This window comes from Gobius niger, assembly GCF_951799975.1.
Source record: "Gobius niger genome assembly, contig: SCAFFOLD_231, whole genome shotgun sequence".
Taxonomy (NCBI): Eukaryota; Metazoa; Chordata; class Actinopteri; order Gobiiformes; family Gobiidae; genus Gobius; species Gobius niger.
The window spans coordinates 1-18,813 of NW_027639236.1; the positions used below are offsets into that span (position 1 = coordinate 1).

Consider the following 18,813-nt stretch of genomic DNA (forward strand, 5'->3'; position numbering starts at 1 on the left):
TTTGTCACATTTTTGTCACATTTTTGTCACATTTTTGTCACATTTTTGTTGATTTTTTGTCACATTTTTATCACATTTTTGTCACATTTTTGTCACATTTTTGTTGAATTTTTGTCACATTTTTGTCACATTTTTGTTGATTTTTTGTCACATTTTTATCACATTTTTGTCACATTTTTGTCACATTTTTGTTGATTTTTTGTCACATTTTTGTCACATTTTTGTCACATTTTTGTCACATTTTTGTCACATTTTTGTTGAATTTTTGTCACATTTTTGTCACATTTTTGTCACATTTTTGTTGATTTTTTGTCACATTTTCGTTGATTTTTTGTTGAATTTTTGTCACATTTTTGTCACATTTTTGTTGAATTTTTTGTTGAATTTTTGTCACATTTTTGTTGATTTTTTGTCACATTTTTGTTGATTTTTTGTCACATTTTTGTCACATTTTTGTTGATTTTTTGTCACATTTTTGTTGATTTTTTGTCACATTTTTGTCACATTTTTGTCACATTTTTGTTAAATTTTTGTCACATTTTTGTTGAATTTTTGTTGAATTTTTGTTGAATTTTTGTCACATTTTTGTTGAATTTTTGTTGAATTTTTGTCACATTTTTGTCACATTTTTGTCACATTTTTGTTGAATTTTTGTCACATTTTTGTCACATTTTTGTCACATTTTTGTCACATTTTTGTTGATTTTTTGTCACATTTTCGTTGATTTTTTGTTGAATTTTTGTCACATTTTTGTCACATTTTTGTTGATTTTTTGTCACATTTTTGTCACATTTTTGTCACATTTTTGTTAAATTTTTGTTGATTTTTTGTCACATTTTCGTTGATTTTTTGTTGATTTTTTGTTGAATTTTTGTCACATTTTTGTTGATTTTTTGTCACATTTTTGTCACATTTTTGTCACATTTTTGTCACATTTTTGTCACATTTTTGTTGATTTTTTGTCACATTTTTGTTGAATTTTTGTTGAATTTTTGTTGAATTTTTGTCACATTTTTGTTGAATTTTTGTCACATTTTTGTCACATTTTTGTCACATTTTTGTCACATTTTTGTCACATTTTTGTTGAATTGTCGGTTCAGTCGTGTTTATGAGAAGCCGCGATAATAAAGTTTGTCCACACGAGGGCAGTGTTCAGACAGAATGAAACGGCTCAGAGACTTCGAAGCTACGACCCTTTTTTGCAGGAAAGCCTCAAAGTGTTCCAAGGCTTCACTCGCCCGTCACTGTTTCACAACATTCTAATTTACCGAGTTTCACCTGTAAATGTCACCGTGACTTGTTCTGACCTCCTCTCTGACGTTCTGGTAGGAGGACGGTGAGACCACGGAGAAGCAGACGAGGAACACGTCGGTCTGAGGGTAACTGAGCGGCCGTGCACGGGGGTACTCCTCTTGACCTGCACACACCAAAGGTCAGGTTTCCTTCACCACAGCAGCGTCCAGGGCCAGGACAAAGAATTAGAATCTTTACAAACGGAAACTGTGTTGACGCCGACGAGCTCCTGCTGCTTCCTCTTCGCTCTAACGCAGGACTGTTCCTCCCACTGTGAGTTAAACACCGCCCATTACTGGAATATATCTTTTTTTCCATTTTTGTCACTTTTTTGTTGAGTTTTTGTTGAATTTTTGTTGAGTTTTTGTCACATTTTTGTTGAATTTTTGTCACATTTTGTCACATTTTTGTCAAATTTTTGTCACATTTTTGTCACATTTTTGTCACATTTTTGTCACATTTTTGTCACATTTTTGTTGATTTTTTGTCACATTTTTATCACATTTTTGTCACATTTTTGTCACATTTTTGTTGAATTTTTGTCACATTTTTGTCACATTTTTGTTGATTTTTTGTCACATTTTTATCACATTTTTGTCACATTTTTGTCACATTTTTGTTGAATTTTTGTCACATTTTTGTCACATTTTTATCACATTTTTGTTGAATTTTTGTCACATTTTTGTCACATTTTTGTTGATTTTTTGTCACATTTTTATCACATTTTTGTCACATTTTTGTCACATTTTTTGTCACATTTTTGTCACATTTTTGTTGATTTTTTGTCACATTTTTGTTGAATTTTTGTTGAATTTTTGTAGAATTTTTGTCACATTTTTGTCACATTTTTGTCACATTTTTGTCACATTTTTGTTGATTTTTTTGTTGAATTTTTGTCACATTTTTGTCACATTTTTGTCACATTTTTGTCACATTTTTGTCACATTTTTGTTGATTTTTTGTCACATTTTTGTTGATTTTTTGTCACATTTTTGTTGATTTTTTGTTGAATTTTTGTCACATTTTTGTTGATTTTTTGTCACTGTTGGTCTCTCATAAGGGGCTCCTGACCCGCTCTTACTCCGACCCCTCATCTATAGGACCTGTTTGCCCTGGGAGACCCTACAGGGGCACGAAGCCCCCGACAACAGAGCTCCAGGATCCTTTAGGTGCTCAAACCCTCCACCTCGTTAAGGGGGCGGCTCCAGGAGGGGTGTATATTTTTATTTTAACAATTATTTTTGGGACAAGCCGAAAGTTCACTTAGGGCTGTGCAATTAATCGAAATTCGATTACGATTTCGATTACAACAGTAAACGATTACAAAATTAGCATAATCGCAAAACATCGATAATAATTTTTTTTTCCCCTTTTTTTTTATTTTATTTTTTTTCTATTTTTTTCCCCACATTTTTTATTTTTTATTTTTTTGCTGGATTTTTGTCACTTTTTTGATGGATTTTTGTCATTTTTTTGATGAATTTTTGTCACTTTTTTGCTGGATTTTTGTCATTTTTTTGCTGGATTTTTGTCACTTTTTTACTGGATTTTTGTCACTTTTTTGATGGATTTTTGTCACTTTTTTGCTGGATTTTTGTCACTTTTTTTGCTGGATTTTTGTCTTTTTTTGCTGGATTTTTGTCACTTTTTTGCTGGATTTTTGTCTTTTTTTTGCTGGATTTTTGTCATTTTTTTTGCTGGATTTTTGTCACTTTTTTGGTGGATTTTTGTCACTGTTTTGCTGGATTTTTGTCTTTTTTTGCTGGATTTTTGTCACTATTTTGCAGGATTTTTGTCATTTTTTTGCAGGATTTTTGTCTTTTTTTGCTGGATTTTTGTCACTTTTTTGCTGGATTTTTGTCACTTTTTTGATGGATTTTTGTCATTTTTTTGATGAATTTTTGTCACTTTTTTGCTGGATTTTTGTCTTTTTTTGCTGGATTTTTGTCACTTTTTTGCTGGATTTTTGTCACTTTTTTGCTGGATTTTTGTCTTTTTTTTGCTGGATTTTTGTCATTTTTTTTGCTGGATTTTTGTCACTTTTTTGGTGGATTTTTGTCACTTTTTTGCTGGATTTTTGTCTTTTTTTGCTGGATTTTTGTCACTTTTTTGCAGGATTTTTGTCACTTTTTTGCAGGATTTTTGTCTTTTTTTGCTGGATTTTTGTCACTTTTTTGCTGGATTTTTGTCACTTTTTTGCTGGATTTTTGTCACTTTTTTGCTGGATTTTTGTCATTTTTTTTGCTGGATTTTTGTCACTTTTTTGCTGGATTTTTGTCACTTTTTTGCTGGATTTTTGTCATTTTTTTTGCTGGATTTTTGTCACTTTTTTGCTGGATTTTTGTCACTTTTTTGCTGGATTTTTGTCTTTTTTTGCTGGATTTTTGTCATTTTTTTTGCTGGATTTTTGTCACTTTTTTGCTGGATTTTTGTCACTTTTTTAATGGATTTTTTTTAAAGGCAACAAATAATCGTTTGAATAATCGTGATTTCAATTATGACAAAAATAATCGTGATTATTATTTTTTCAATAATCGAGCAGCTCTAAGTTCACTTTCATAAAAAGTGGGTCATTTTCTGGACATTTTTTCCCTTAAATCTATCATCCTTACCTCACGTACTAGCTCAGACTCTCTGGTTTTGTGTTTTGGGGGCGGGGCTTCTTACCTGCCGTGTCCCAAAGAGAGACCTCCACAGGTTCCCCTCTGACCGTCACCGTCACACTGTAGCGATCGAACACCTGTCGACACAAAGAAAAGACTTCACTGATATTTTTCTGACTGACCTCTGACCTCTGAGTCTCAGAAGCCCCGCCCCTGCAGTGATAATGCACCGACTGGACGTTAGCATCACGGTGTTTTAGTACATTAATAATTGAATATGATTAGCAAATATAATACTGCATGAATGCACTACATGGAAGTGGACAGATTTGGATTAGATGTTCACTATATTCTAGTAATTATACTTTTTGTGACTTTTTGTTTTGTTTGTTTCCTTGTGAAGTATAGTTAAACAGAATTAAACAATGTGGATTTTCTAAGCGGATAAAAAGGGGAACTATATTGGAGGAGTTCGAGAAATATCTTGTGACAACCAGGCACCCGTCTGTGCATGGTCAGTCACCTATACCCTCGCCTTCACCACACCCGGTTTACTCCCCTGTCCAGCCTCCCTCTCTGACCTCACACACAACGCCCATCTCTGCCCCTTCTCCCCCATTTCCCATTCGCTCCCCCTGTTCCCGCCGCCGGTTAAGCCTCCTGGGTAAAATGGCACACCTTTGCGGGACAGGGAAGGAGCAGCCTCGGATCCTGAGGGGTAGCAAAGCAAAACTTAAGCACACTCCCAACGAGTGTGGTCAATTCTTCCACAAACAAGTCCTTGCTGAACCGGACCTGCCGCTTCCTGGTTGCTACGTACGTCGGTGACGTCATTCCACGCACCGTACGTACAGGTCCGCTTGGACTCTAGATTAGGTGTGTTTAAGATGAAGTGGCCTCGCCTCGATTCCAGACGAGACCAGGCGGTGGCGTCAGAGGGCGGAGAAAGGCGCCTCTAATCAAGTCAGACACATCTCAGCCCCGAGAACAGGAGGAGCCTCAGGTCACGCAGCGTCTCGCGTTTGTTAGAAAGAGTTTGGGAATAAAACTATTGTAAAAGTTTGTGAACACAGCTGCTTCTCCCACACACAAGACAGACGCCCCATCACTACAGCTACAATAACAGACTCTCCTCTTACAGTTTAGGATTAGAATAATAAACTTATGCTTATTTATGGCCATATGTTGAACACACGGGCACTTTCTGTCAAATATGAAGCGTTTCTGCAGATTTAAGTAGATCTTTGTGATGAGAAAAGATGAGGCAGGAGCTGCGGAGCGTCAGGGCAACACGTCTCTGATCTAAACACAACTTATATCCAATCATCTGTCAGTCCTCTGTCAGCGTATGTAAGTAAGTAAGTAAACTTTATTTGTATAGCGCCTTTCACAGACACAGAGTCACAAAGCGCTTCACAGTGTTAAAACATAATAATATTCAAAAGTCAGTAATCATGGTACAAATGGTGTCAGTATTGCATCAGCCGGACTCAAATGCTTTCTCAAACAGATGGGTTTTTAGGTGCTTTTTGAAAGTGTGTTTACGGCACTTCATTTCCCACAATCCCTTTGGCCTTTGTAGTTCAGGCAGCCGAGTGAGGCGGAGAAAAGCAACTTCGCTCGCCGACCCAAGGCGCTCCAGCCGCCTCGGTCTCACGAGAATACGGCACCGTCGCACAGGTGGCGTCAGAGCGATTCTGACCGGCTGCACCGCTCGCCTGCAGCGCCTGCAGCGCCTGCAGCGCCTGCAGCGCCTGCAGCGCCTGCAGCGCCTGCAGCGCCTGCAGCGCCTCATCTTAAACACACATCACTCTGGTGCTGGCTCGACCGCACTTCCGCATTACGTCAGTGTGACGTCACTTAGTGCTCTCGCAGTACGTACAAGTTAATGCTTTTGTATGTGTATTTTTGAAAAGGAAATGTTGGAAGGGACAAATTAAGCCAACCACAGTTTCTGTTCATTTAGATACGCTGTGGAGCGGAGGAAATTGGGGGGCACTTTCTGGCTCCTTTGGACTTTTTCCCTTTTGAGTGGGGATTCATTTTGTATGAACACTTGTGATATTAGTTGTATTAGTGTTTATTTACCATACACACTTGCCTAACCCACATGTTCTGTCTGTGTTGGTGGTGTTCATAATCTGTCATATAAACAAAAGGGTTTATGCCATGTAGCACCTGCCCTTGTGAGGATTGTAGCATTGCAGCATTGTAAGGAAAACTCACCAACTATAACAAACCCCTTTATCCTATACGTCAGGAGGGAAACCTGACTGGCACCCCTAAAAAGAACTTAACAATCATAATCAAAATAAAAACAAAAAGAATAACAAAGTGTCAATCCGTCACAATCTTCACTTAATATACAGACTGCAGTTACGCGTAAGACCTGAGGTGGCAGTAGTGAGCATAAATAAAACACATGTACTCTGGTTCTTACCGTAGGGACGTATTCTAAAGGCGAGTCTGAGGTGAAGGAGAACAACAGGTGCGTCTTTTCTGCCTCATGATCTCCCACCACCACAAGCTTCACTGTCTGCATCTGTGGACCACAAAATACTACTACTACTACTACTACTACTACTACTACAGACTGGGGCTGCAGCACATGTCCCAGAAGAACCACACAGACGTTAAATAAAGCTCTTTTTTTAAATGTCTTATTGCGTTAAAGCTGTAGTACCTGATTTTTCCCACACAAACTTAGATTTTTTTTTTCAGCCCAAACTCGTTTCTAGCGCTTACAATCCCTCCTGAATGTCCGTATAGGCTTATGCACAGTTTCCCCACGTGACGTCTTCCTGGACAGTCGGCCAGACGCTGGACTTCCTGTCAGCGATCGTTTACTTTCACAATTAGCAGGAAATCACGTGGGGTCACTGTGCACAGAGTGTCCGTGTACAGCTTTAAACAGTGGAAAAGCGAAGAAGGAGGGACCAGCCTTTAAAAAAATCCACTCATTTCCATTCTACTTCTATTCTACTTCTATTCTACTTCTATTCTTTTCGACAACAGAAGGTCAGGTACCCCAGATTTAAATAGTTATTTGCTCTCAATCAAACCCGCCTGAACCGAGAGGATCTTTTTCCTCACGTCATCACTTTTTTTTTTCATTTTTTCGTCCATTTTTTATCACATTTTTGTAATTTGTTGTCTTTTTTTTTTTCCGTTTTTTGTCAAATATTTGTCACATTTTTGTCATTTTTTGTCTTTTTTTTTTTTCCTTTTTTGTCAAATATTTGTCACATTTTTGTCATTTTTTGTCAAATATTTGCCCTTTTTTTTGTCAATTTTTTATTACATTTTTGTCAAATTTTTTGTCATTTTTTGGTCATTTTTTGTCACATTTTTGTCATTTTTTCTTCATTTATTTTATCATTTTTTGTCACATATTTTTTTTATCAATTTTTTGTCATATTTTTTTAATTGTTTGTAATTTTTTAATCAAGTTTTTGTCTTTTCTTTCGTCAATTTTTTTGTCACATTTTTGCAATTTTTTGTCATATTTTTTGCTCATTTTTTTGTCATATTTTTTTCATTTTTTCTTCATTTTTTTAATCATTTTTTTTTGTCAATTTTTTGTCACGTTTTTTCGTCAATTTTTTGTCACATCTTCATCATTGTTTTCGTCTCAGTTTTGTTGCTATTTTCACAGCTTTTTTCCACAAGCTTTTGGATTAAATCATTTTTTGTCATTTTTTGTTACATTTTTATCATTTTTTTTCATTTTTTTAATCCAATTTTTGTCTTTTCTTTCGTCAATTTTTTTGTCATATTTTTTTAATCATTTTTTTGTCATATTTTGTCACATTTTTGTCGTTTTTTTGTCATATTCTTTTTTCTTTATTTTTTAAATCATTTTTTTGTCAAATATTTGTAATGTTTTTGTCAAATTTTTATCAAATTTTTGTCTTTTTTTCCGTCAATTTTTTATCACATTTGTGTTACATTTTTGTCATTCTTTTGTCAGTTTTTGTCACATTTTTGCCACATTTTCATACATTTTTCGTCACTTTTTCATCAATGTTTTCGTCTCAGTTTTGTTGCTATTTTCACACCTTTTTCCCAGAAGCTTTTGGATTGGGGTAAAGCCAAACTGGAGAAAATGTGCTCGGTTCAGGTGGGAGTTAAGGGGTTAAAGGAGTGACCGTGCTATAACTGAATGAAGGAACATTTTAAACACTGTTATATTTGGAGGTTGGCCTCTCTTATCATACATATACTAATAATATTATATTAAATGTTTTTACCCTTTCATTGCCAACTTTCTGTCTCAAAGTTACTCAAATGTTTTGCTGTTGTGGGAGTTTTGGCTCCACAGACGAATCACTGTGTTTCAAATAAAACCGATTCAAAATGTCATTTCAAACTCCTGCATATTTTATGAACTGTGAGGCTTGACGGCAAGAGGAGGAAAAGCTTTTTTTTACCATTAGGGTAAAAATGTAAATGACATAAAATGATTTCAGATCAGCAAAAAATACACACCCTGGGAAATATTCACTCAGTGGGCATAAAAAAAAAGATGCAAAGTGAATGAGTTATGAAGAAAATAGAGGGTGAGAGTGGGTTAACCAATAATAAAACAGTAATGTGACAACCAGCCCCTGTGTCCCCTATTATTATTATTATTATTATTATTATTATTATTATTATTATTATTATTATTATTATTACTGGTATAAATCTGTTCTTACCTCGTCTGCTGCAGCCGCTCCGTCCAAACACTTCCTGTTTGAGTCCGTCTCTAGTTCTCGGTCAGAGGTTTCGATCTGAAAGATATTCCCAGAGAAAAGGGGCGTGTCTGTCACAGAGAAAGATCAAAATCCAAGATAACTTGATAGGCCGGTCCCAAAGTGGAGGCGTGTCCTGCCTCGGTCACTCACTCACCTCAGAGGGAACGGGACTAAATACTATTAGGTGTGTTTAAGATGAGCGAGGCGGCTGCAGGCGCTGCAGGCCGGTCAGAATCGCTCTGACGTCACCTGTGCGACGGTGCCCGTATCCTCGTGAGACCGAGGCGGCTGGAGCGAAGTTGCTTTTCTCCGCCTCGCTCGGCTGGCTGAACTACAAAGGCCAAAGGGATTGTGGGAAATGAAGTGCCGTAAACATGTGTGCTGACAGAGACTGACAGATGATTGGATATGAGTTGTGTTTAGATCAGAAACGTGTTGCCCTGACGCTCCGCAGCTCCTGCCTCGTCTTCTCTCATCACAGATCTACTTAAATCTGCAGAAATGCTTCATATTTGACAGAAAGTGCCGTGTGTTCAACATATGGCCTACATTTAAATAAGCATAAGTTTATTATTCTAATCCTAAACTGTAAGAGGAGAGTCTGTAGTGATGGGTCTGTCTGGTGTGTGGGAGAAGCACAAATGTGTCACAAACTTTTAAAATAGTTTTATTCCCAAACTCTTTCTAACAAACGCGAGACGCTGCGTGACCTGAGGCTCCTCCCTGTTCTCGGGGCTGAGACGCTGCGTGACCTGAGGCTCCTCCTGTTCTCGGGGCTGAGACGCTGCGTGACCTGAGGCTCCTCTCTGTTCTCGGGGCTGAGATGTGTCTGACTTGATTAGAGGCGCCTTTCTCCGCCCTCTGACGCCACCGCCTGGTCTCGTCTGGAATCGAGGCGAGGCCACTTCATCTTAAACACACCTAATGTTCAGCCATTTATCATTTTTGTCACTTTTTTTCCATTTTTTTAAATCAAATTTTGTCATTTTTTGTTATTTTTTCTTCCATTTTTTGTCAATTTCTTGTGACATTTTTGCCACTTTTTCATCAATTTTTCGTCACAATGATGGAAATGGGACAAAAAAAGTGAGAAAACATTGACAAAAAAGTGACGAAAAAATGACAAAAACATGTTGAAAAAATGACAAAAATGTGACAAAAATGTGACAAAAAATGACAAAAATGTGACCAAAAAATGACAAAAAATTGACAAAAAATGACAAAAGTAACAAAAATGAGTTGAATACCCACAAAAAATGATGGACGTGACGTGAGGAAAAAGATCCTCTCGGTTCAGGCGGGAGTTAAGAGGTTAAAGGTATAGGAATCTTAATATGTAAACTTTTGACTTTGTAAAAAAGTAACAAAAACATTTCTAAAAAAATCTTTCTCTCATTCTTCGGAAATTTTACAAATAGAAATATTTTTTCAATCAATCAGCTAACCTCTGACTTCTTTAGCCGCTAATGCTAACCTCCGACTGCGTTAGCATTAATGCTAACCTCTGACTTCTTTAGCCACTAATGCTAACCTCTGACTGCGTTAGCATTAATGCTAACCTCCGACTGCGTTAGCATTAATGCTAACCTCTGACTGTGTTAGCCGCTAATGCTAACCTCTGACTGCGCTAGCATTAATGCTAACCTCTGACTGCATTAGCCGCTAATGCTAACCTCTGACTGTGTTAGCCGCTAATGCTAACCTCTGACTGCGCTAGCATTAATGCTAACCTCTGACTGCGCTAGCATTAATGCTAACCTCTGACTGCGTTAGCCGCTAATGCAAACCTCTGACTGCGCTAACCGCTAATGCTAACCTCTGACTGTGTTAGCCGCTAATGCTAACCTCTGACTGCGCTAGCATTAATGCTAACCTCTGACTGTGTTAGCCGCTAATGCAAACCTCTGACTGCGCTAACCGCTAATGCTAACCTCTGACTGCGTTAGCCGCTAATGCTAACCTCTGAATGCTTTAGCCGCTAATGCTAACCTCTGTTTTTTTTGGTAAATTTGAGCAGGATTTGCTTCGAGTCACAGAAGCTTTTTTCACAAACATCGTCAGAGAATAAACATCGTAAAGAGAGTTTTTTATTCCGACAGAGTTAAAACAAAAATGTGGTTTAAACTTTTTTTTTGTGTCACTGACGAACCAAAAATGTCCCAATAAAAACTTCCATTTGAATCTGTCTATAGCAGGACACACTTTTTCTTCTTCTTCTTTGTTTCTTTGTCGTCCAAAGCGGCTAAAATGGCCTCGTCAAACACTTCCTCCACGCCCTCCTGCAAAACACACACGAGGACATGTGAAACTGTGAGGTCAGGAGTCCAACCCGTGACCTCCAACAGGGGACGGGAGGCTAACCACTCTGCCATCACACCTTGGTTTCCGCCGAACACTCCATGTATTTCACTGCTCTCAGCTCTCGGGCCAGTTTCTCTCCGTCCTCAGGCTGCAGGGGGCGCTGTTCGTCCTCAGCCAGTTTGTCCAGGACGCCGCGGTCGCCTCTGAGGTCTGTCCTTGTGCCCACGAGCAAGAACGGGGCGTGGGGGCAGTGGTGGGTGATCTCCGGGACCCACTGGAGGCAGAGAGAGAGTGGATGAGTTTTGATCCATTTCCTCCAAACAGAACTGGTGTAACTGAGACACGTGTAGCCGCCTTGTGTGCCTATGCCTTTTCAGCTCTGATACATTTAACCTCTTAACTCCCGCCTGAACCGAGAGGATCTTTTTCCTCACGTCATTACATTTTTTTTCCAGCATTTTTTTGTTGGGTATTCAACTCATTTTTGTCACTTTTTTGTCACATATTTTTTTCATAATTTTTTTGTAATTGTTTGGTCAAATTTTTATCACATTTTTGTCAAAAAATGTGTCATTTTTTGTCTTTTTTTTGTCATTTTTTGTCACATTTTTGTCATTTTTGTAATTTTTTTTTGTCAAATTTTAATCACATTTGTCATTTTTTTGTCATTTTTTTTTTATTTTTTGTCATTTTTCGTCATTTTTATTTATTTTTTGGTCAAATTTTAATCACATTTTTGTCATTTTTTTTTATTTTTTCTTCCATTTTTTGTCAGTTTCTTGTGACATTTTTGCCACTTTTTCATCAATTTTTCGTCACAATGATGGAAATGGGACAAAAAAAGTGAGAAAACATTGACAAAAAAGTGACGAAAAAATGACAAAAACATGTTGAAAAAAATGACAAAAACATGTTGAAAAAAATGACAAAAATGTGACAAAAAATTTGACAAAAAAATTACAAAAATGTGACAAAAAAATGACCAAATGTGACAAAAAAATTACAAAAATGTGACAAAAAATGACAAAAATGTGACAAAATGTTACAAGAACGTTACAAAAAAATGACAAAAATGTGACAAAAAATGTGAAACAAATTTCACAAAAAAATGACAAAAAAATGACAAAAAAATGAAAAAAAAATTATAAAAAAATTGACCAAAAAATGACACAAAATTGACAAAAAAATGACAAAAAATGTCAAAAATTTGACAAAAAATGACAAAAAAAAGTTACAAAAATGAGTAGAATAATCAACAAAAAAACGTGATCCTTTTACTGTACGTCTGAATAATAGACCTTCTCTCTGACTCTCTGGTAGGAGGACGGTGAGACCACGGAGAAGCAGACGAGGAACACGTCGGTCTGAGGGTAAGTGAGCGGGCGCAGCTGGTCGTACTCGTCTTGACCTGCACAAACCAAACAGCAGCGTTTAGGACAAAGGAGCTCGTCATGGCAACCGTTCCTACCAGGCATGCAAATAAACCAAAGATGATGTTAGCATTTAGCCGCTCCTCCTCTCCTCTATGGGGCCAGACTAACTTTTCACATAACTGTATTTAACCTCTTAACTCCCACCTGAACGGATCCCATTTTCTCCAGTTTGGCTTTACCCTAATCGAAAAGCTTCTTGGGGAAAAAAACACCAAAACAGCCACAAACAAGGATGTAAACGTGACCAAAAAAGTGACAAAAAAGTGACAAAAATGTGACAAAAATGTGACAAAAATGTGACAAAAATGTGACAAAAATGTGACAAAAACTCAACAAAAATGTGACAAAAAATTCAACAAAAATGTGACAAAAAATTCAACAAAAATGTGACAAAAATTAAACAAAAATGTGACAAAAATTCTAAAAAATGTGACAAAAATTTAACAAAAAATGACAAAAATTCAACAAAAATGTGACAAAAACTCAAGAAAAATGTGACAAAAACTCAACAAAAATGTGACAAAAACTCAACAAAAATTTGACAAAAATTCAACAAAAATTTGACAAAAAATTGACAAAAATTCAAAAAATATGTGACAAAAAATTCAACCAAAATGTGACTAAAATTCAACAAAAAAGTGACAAAAATTCAACAAAAAAGTGACAAAAACTCAACAAAAATGTGACAAAAATTCAACAAAATAGTGACAAAAATTCAACAAAAAAGTGACAAAAACTCAAGAAAAAAGTGACAAAAATTCAACAAAAAAGTGACAAAAAATCAACGAAAAAGTGACAAAAATTCAACAAAAATGTGACAAAAATTCAACAAAAATGTGACAAAAATTCAACAAAAATGTGACAAAAATTCAACAAAAATGTGACAAAAATGTGACCCCCCCCTCTGTCCCTCAGGAGTTCTTACCTGTCGTGTAAAAAAGTGCGACGTCGACAGGTTCTCCTCTGATAATCTCCGGCAAACAGCTGGTCGAGAACCTCTGTCAACACAAAGAACACGCCTCACATCGAGAACACGCCTCAGACCTAGAACACGCCTCAGACTGAGAACACGCCTCAGACCGAGAACACGCCTCAGACCGAGAACACGCCTCAGTCGGTGTTTGACCTTTAACCCTTTAATAGTTTGATCAACCGTTTGGCAAAGCAAACTTTATCGAATCAGGTTTTGTTTCTAGTTCTGCCTCTCGCTACCATTCGGTTCAAGTTTGTAATACTCAAAATATCCAGTTTGGACTAGTTTAGGTTGGGGTTGGACTAGTTTGGACTGGTTTATGCTGGTTTAGACCAGGTTTGGAGCTGCCTTTTTTACTGGTTTAGAGGAGGTTTTGATTGGTTTTGACCAGGTTTAGATCAGTTTTGGACTGGTTTAGATCAGTTTAGAGCAGTTTAGACCAGGTTTGGACTGGTTTGGACCAGTTCAGAGCAGTTTAGATCTGGTTTGGACTGGTTTGGACCAGTTTAGAGCAGTTTAGAGCAGTTTAGATCAGGTTTGGACTGGTTTAGAGCAGTTTAGAGCAGTTTAGATCAGGTTTGGACTGGTTTAGATCAGGTCTGGACTGGTTTAGATCAGGTTTGGACTGGTTTAGATCAGGTTTGGACTGGTTTAGATCAGGTTTGGACTGGTTTGGACCAGTTTAGAGCAGTTTAGATCAGGTTTGGACCAGTTTAGACCAGTTTAGATCAGGTTTGGACTGGTTTAGACCAGTTTAGAGCAGTTTAGATCAGGTTTGGACCAGTTTAGACCAGTTTAGACCAGGTTTGGACCAGTTTAGACCAGTTTAGATCAGGTTTGGACTGGTTTAGACCAGTTTAGAGCAGTTTAGATCAGGTTTGGACCGGTTTACATCAGGTTTGGACCAGTTTAGAGCAGTTTAGATCAGGTTTGGACTGGTTTACATCAGGTTTCGACTGTTTTATGCTGGTTTTGACAGGTTTGGAGCTGCTTTTTTTTTTTACTGGTTTAGAGGAGGTTTTGATTGGTTTTGACCAGGTTTAGATCAGGTTTGGACTGGTTTGGACCAGTTTAGAGCAGTTTAGACCAGGTTTGGACTGGTTTGGACCAGTTTAGAGCAGTTTAGATCAGGTTTGGACTGGTTTGGACCAGTTTAGAGCAGTTTAGATCAGGTTTGGACCAGTTTAGACCAGTTTAGAGCAGTTTAGATCTGGTTTGGACTGGTTTGGACCAGTTTAGAGCAGTTTAGATCAGGTTTGGACTGGTTTGGACCAGTTTAGAGCAGTTTAGATCAGGTTTGGACCAGTTTAGACCAGTTTAGAGCAGTTTAGATCAGGTTTGGACTGGTTTAGATCAGGTTTGGACTGGTTTAGATCAGGTTTGGACTGGTTTAGATCAGGTTTGGACTGCTTTGAACCAGTTTAGAGCAGTTTAGACCAGGTTTGGACTGGTTTGGACCAAGGTTTAGAGCGGTTTAGATCAGGTTTGAACCAGTTTAGACCAGGTTTTGACTGGTTTAGATCAGGTTTGGACTGGTTTAGATCAGGTTTCGACTGTTTTATGCTGGTTTTGACAGGTTTGGAGCTGCTTTTTTTTTTACTGGTTTAGAGGAGGTTTTGATTGGTTTTGACCAGGTTTAGATCAGTTTTGGACTGGTTTAGATCAGTTTAGAGCAGTTTAGAGCAGGTTTGGACCAGTTTAGAGCAGTTTAGATCAGGTTTGGACTGGTTTGGACCAGTTTAGAGCAGTTTAGAGCAGTTTAGATCAGGTTTGGACTGGTTTAGATCAGGTTTGGACTGGTTTAGATCAGGTTTGGACTGGTTTGGACCAGTTTAGACCAGTTTAGATCAGGTTTGGACTGGTTTGGACCAGTTTAGAGCAGTTTAGATCAGGTTTGGACTGGTTTGGACCAGTTTAGACCAGTTTAGATCAGGTTTGGACTGCTTTGAACCAGTTTAGACCAGGTTTTGACTGGTTTAGATCAGGTTTGGACTGGTTTGGACCAAGGTTTAGAGCAGTTTACATCAGCTTTGGACTGTTTTGGACCAGTTTAGACCAGGTTTTGACTGGTTTAGATCAGGTTTGGACTGTTTTATGCTGGTTTTGACAGGTTTGGAGGAGGTTTTGATTGGTTTGACCAGGTTTAGATCAGGTCTGGCTGGACTGGTTTTCGACCGGTTTCGACCTGGTTTAGACCGGTTTGTGCTGGTTTGAGGCTCGAGAAGCGTGCGGTCTGAACGCAGCATACTCTCATTCATCCTGGCCTATTGTACATGTTTTTAGTGACAGGGGAGTACCTGGAGGAAGCCTACACAGACACGGGGAGAACAGACGCCACAGGAAGGCCCCGTCCAGGCCCCGTCCAGGCCCCGTCCAGGCCCCGTCCAGGCCCCCTGAGCTCTGTTTGGGACATTTGGTTTGGTTCTTACCAAAGAGTGTTCGTTCGAAGACGACTTGGAGGTAGCGCACAACAGGCGGGTCTTTTCTGCCTCAGGATCTCCCACCGCCACGAGCTTCACTGCCTGCCACTGTGGACGAGAAAACAACACCAGTACTACTACTACTACTACTGCTACTACTACTGCTACTACTACTACTACTACTGCTGCTGCTGCTACTGCTGCTGCTACTACTGCTACTACTACTACTACTACTGCTACTGCTGCTGCTACTACTACTGCTACTACTGCTACTACTGCTACTACTACTGCTACTACTGGTACTACTACTGCAGACCAGGGCTGGTCACTGATCCACAGCTCAACATAAAAGAACCAAACAGACATTAAATGAAGCTTAACCTCTTAACTCCCACCTGAACGGATCACATTTTCTCCAATTTGGCTTTACCCAAATCAAAAAGCTTCTTGGGACAAAAGCACCAAAACAGCCACAAACAAATGAGAAGAAAACAAGGATGTAAACGCAACAAAAACGTGACAAAAACTGAAGAAAAATTTGACAAAAATTCAACCAGAAAGTGACCAAAAATTAACAAAAAAAGTGAAAAAACAAACAAACATGAAAAGGTGACACAACACAGCAACAACGCGAGGAAAAAGATCAGTTTTGTGGGTCTTAGCTTTCAAATGAGGTGTTACACAGGCCTATGGCCAAAGAGGGCAGAGTGCATTCGGTTTAGGCGGGGGGTAAGAGGTTAAACCCTTGGCTTGACGTCGCCTCTAACTTTTGTTTTGTTTTGTTAAACAGTTACTAACCCTCAGTCAGACTCTCCTCTTTTCAGACATAAACAAATAACTTTACTTTGAAACAGTTTAACCCTTTTACTGCCAACTCAGAGTCACTGTAGTGCAGGGTTAGGCAAGTCTGTGTGGAGGGTTCGGCTTTATCCAAATCTAAAAGCTGCAAATCAACAGTGTAGTGCCTCATTTGAAAGCTAAGGCCTACAAAACTAACTGTGGCTTTTTGTTGCGTTGTCGCTGCTCTTTTGTCAAATTTTTTAAGCGTTTTTTAAAGTTTTTTTCGGTGTTTTTTTTTTAAAAGCGTTTTCTCGTCAGTTTTTTATCGATCTTTAGTCACTCTTTCGTTGCGTTTATGTTGCTTTTTCGTCACTTTGTTGTTGTGTTTCGATGCCATTTTGTTTAGGGTTAGGATTTTAGATTCGGGTAAAGCCAAGCTAATCTAAAATCTTCTTGGGAAAAAGCACCAAAACAGCCACAAAAAATTAGAAGAAAACAAGGATTTAAACGCAACAAAAATTCAACAAAAATGTGACAAAAATTCATCAAAAATGTGACAAAAATTCAACAAAAATGTGACAAAAATTCAACAAAAATTCAACAAAAAAATCAACAAAAATGTGACAAAAATTCAACAAAAATGTGACAAAAATTCAACAAAAAATTCAACAAAAATGTGACAAAAACGTGACAAAAATTCAACAAAAAGTGACAAAAATTCAACAAAAAAGAGACAAAAATGTGACAAAAATTAAACAAAAAAGTGACAAAAACTCAAAATTCAATTCAACAAAAAGTGACAAAAATTCAACAAAAAGTGACAAAAATGTGACAAAAATGTGACAAAAATTCAACAAAAATGTGACAAAAATTCAACAAAAATGTGACAAAAATTCAACAAAAATGTGACAAAAATTCAACAAAAAATTCAACAAAAATGTGACAAAAATTCAACAAAAAGTGACAAAAATTCATCAAAAATGTGACAAAAATTCATCAAAAATGTGACAAAAATTCATCAAAAATGTGACAAAAATTCATCAAAAATGTGACAAAAATTCAACCAACTGACAAAAAAAAAAAAAAGTGACATAAACTAAAAAAAAAACACACAAAATAAAACATAAAAGGTGACACAACACAGCAACAACGCGAGGAAAAAGATCAGTTTTGTGGGTTTTAGCTTTCAAATGAGGTGTTACACAAACCTATAGCCAAAGAGGACAGAGGGCATTCGGTTTAGGCGGGTGGTAAGAGGTTAAAAATCATATGTAAACAGCAACATTTTGTATTTATATTATACTGTGTTTACACAATGACCACCAAAGCAAAAAGCATTATTATTATTATTATTATTATTATTATTATTTTATTATTATTATTACTGGTAAAAATCTGCTCTTACCTCAAATGCTGCATCTCGTCCGTCCAAACACTTCATGATTCTTTAATAGTTTTTTTTTACCTCTGCAAATCTCACAAGAGCTTGGGGGTTTTCCGAGTTTAAATCCGTCTCTAGTTCTCGGTCAGAGGTTTCGATCTGAAAGATATTCCCAGAGAAAAGGGGCGTGTCTGTCACAGAGAAAGATCAAAATCCAAGATAACTTGATAGGCCGGTCCCAAAGTGGAGGCGTGTCCTGCCTCGGTCACTCACTCACCTCAGAGGGAACGGGACTAAATAATGTTCAGCCATTACACCATATCAAGCGTTATTCAGGCTAATGATGTTTTATGTTCCTATAAGGCAACAATATTGATGTTTTATATCCTGCTTTCTTGAGGCAACCCCCACATGAGCCGAGCACATTATCTCCAGTTTGGCTTTACCCAAATCTAAACGCAAAAAGTGTCAAAAGAGCGACAACATCGTCCTGGAAAAGCAACAAAAACTCATGAAAGAAAGAGTAATGAAAAAGTAACGGAAAATCACTGACTAAGTTAGCCGCTAATGCTAACCTGTGACTGTGTTAGTCGCTAATGCTAACCTCCGACTGCGTTAGCCGCTAATGCTAACCTCCGACTGGGTTACCCGCTAATGCTAACCTCTGACTGGGTTACCCGCTAATGCTAACCTCTGACTGAGTTAGCCGCTAATGCTAACCTCTGACTGGGTTACCCGCTAATGCTAACCTCTGACTGGGTTACCCGCTAATGCTAACCTCTGACTGCGTTAGCCGCTAATGCTAACCTCTGATTGTGTTAGCCGCTAATGCTAACCTCTGACTGCGTCGACTGCTAATGCTAACCTCTGACTGCGATTAGCGCTAATGCTAA

At 37.8% G+C, this 18,813-nt stretch overlaps 2 protein-coding genes across 2 annotated transcripts; both read right to left on the bottom strand.

Annotated features, from left to right (window-relative positions):
* Positions 1–1,307: 1,307 nt before the first annotated feature.
* Positions 1,308–18,002, bottom strand: LOC306982703 (cdc42 homolog; the record flags this gene model as incomplete). The annotated part of the gene is made up of 4 exons (XM_079583170.1): positions 17,945–18,002; positions 6,337–6,438; positions 3,961–4,033; positions 1,308–1,417 (listed from the first exon to the last, which is right to left on the bottom strand). Coding segments are annotated over exons 1-4 (321 nt in total), but the record flags the coding sequence as incomplete, so codon positions are not given.
* LOC306982702 (cell division control protein 42 homolog) lies at positions 10,797–13,581 on the bottom strand (the record flags this gene model as incomplete). The annotated part of the gene is made up of 5 exons (XM_079583169.1): positions 10,797–10,911; positions 11,010–11,207; positions 12,232–12,341; positions 13,292–13,364; positions 13,576–13,581. The coding sequence occupies 5 exons, from the start codon at positions 13,579–13,581 to the stop codon at positions 10,819–10,821; spliced, it is 480 nt and encodes a 159-aa protein (XP_079439295.1). The 3' UTR covers positions 10,797–10,818.
* Positions 18,003–18,813: the final 811 nt, after the last annotated feature.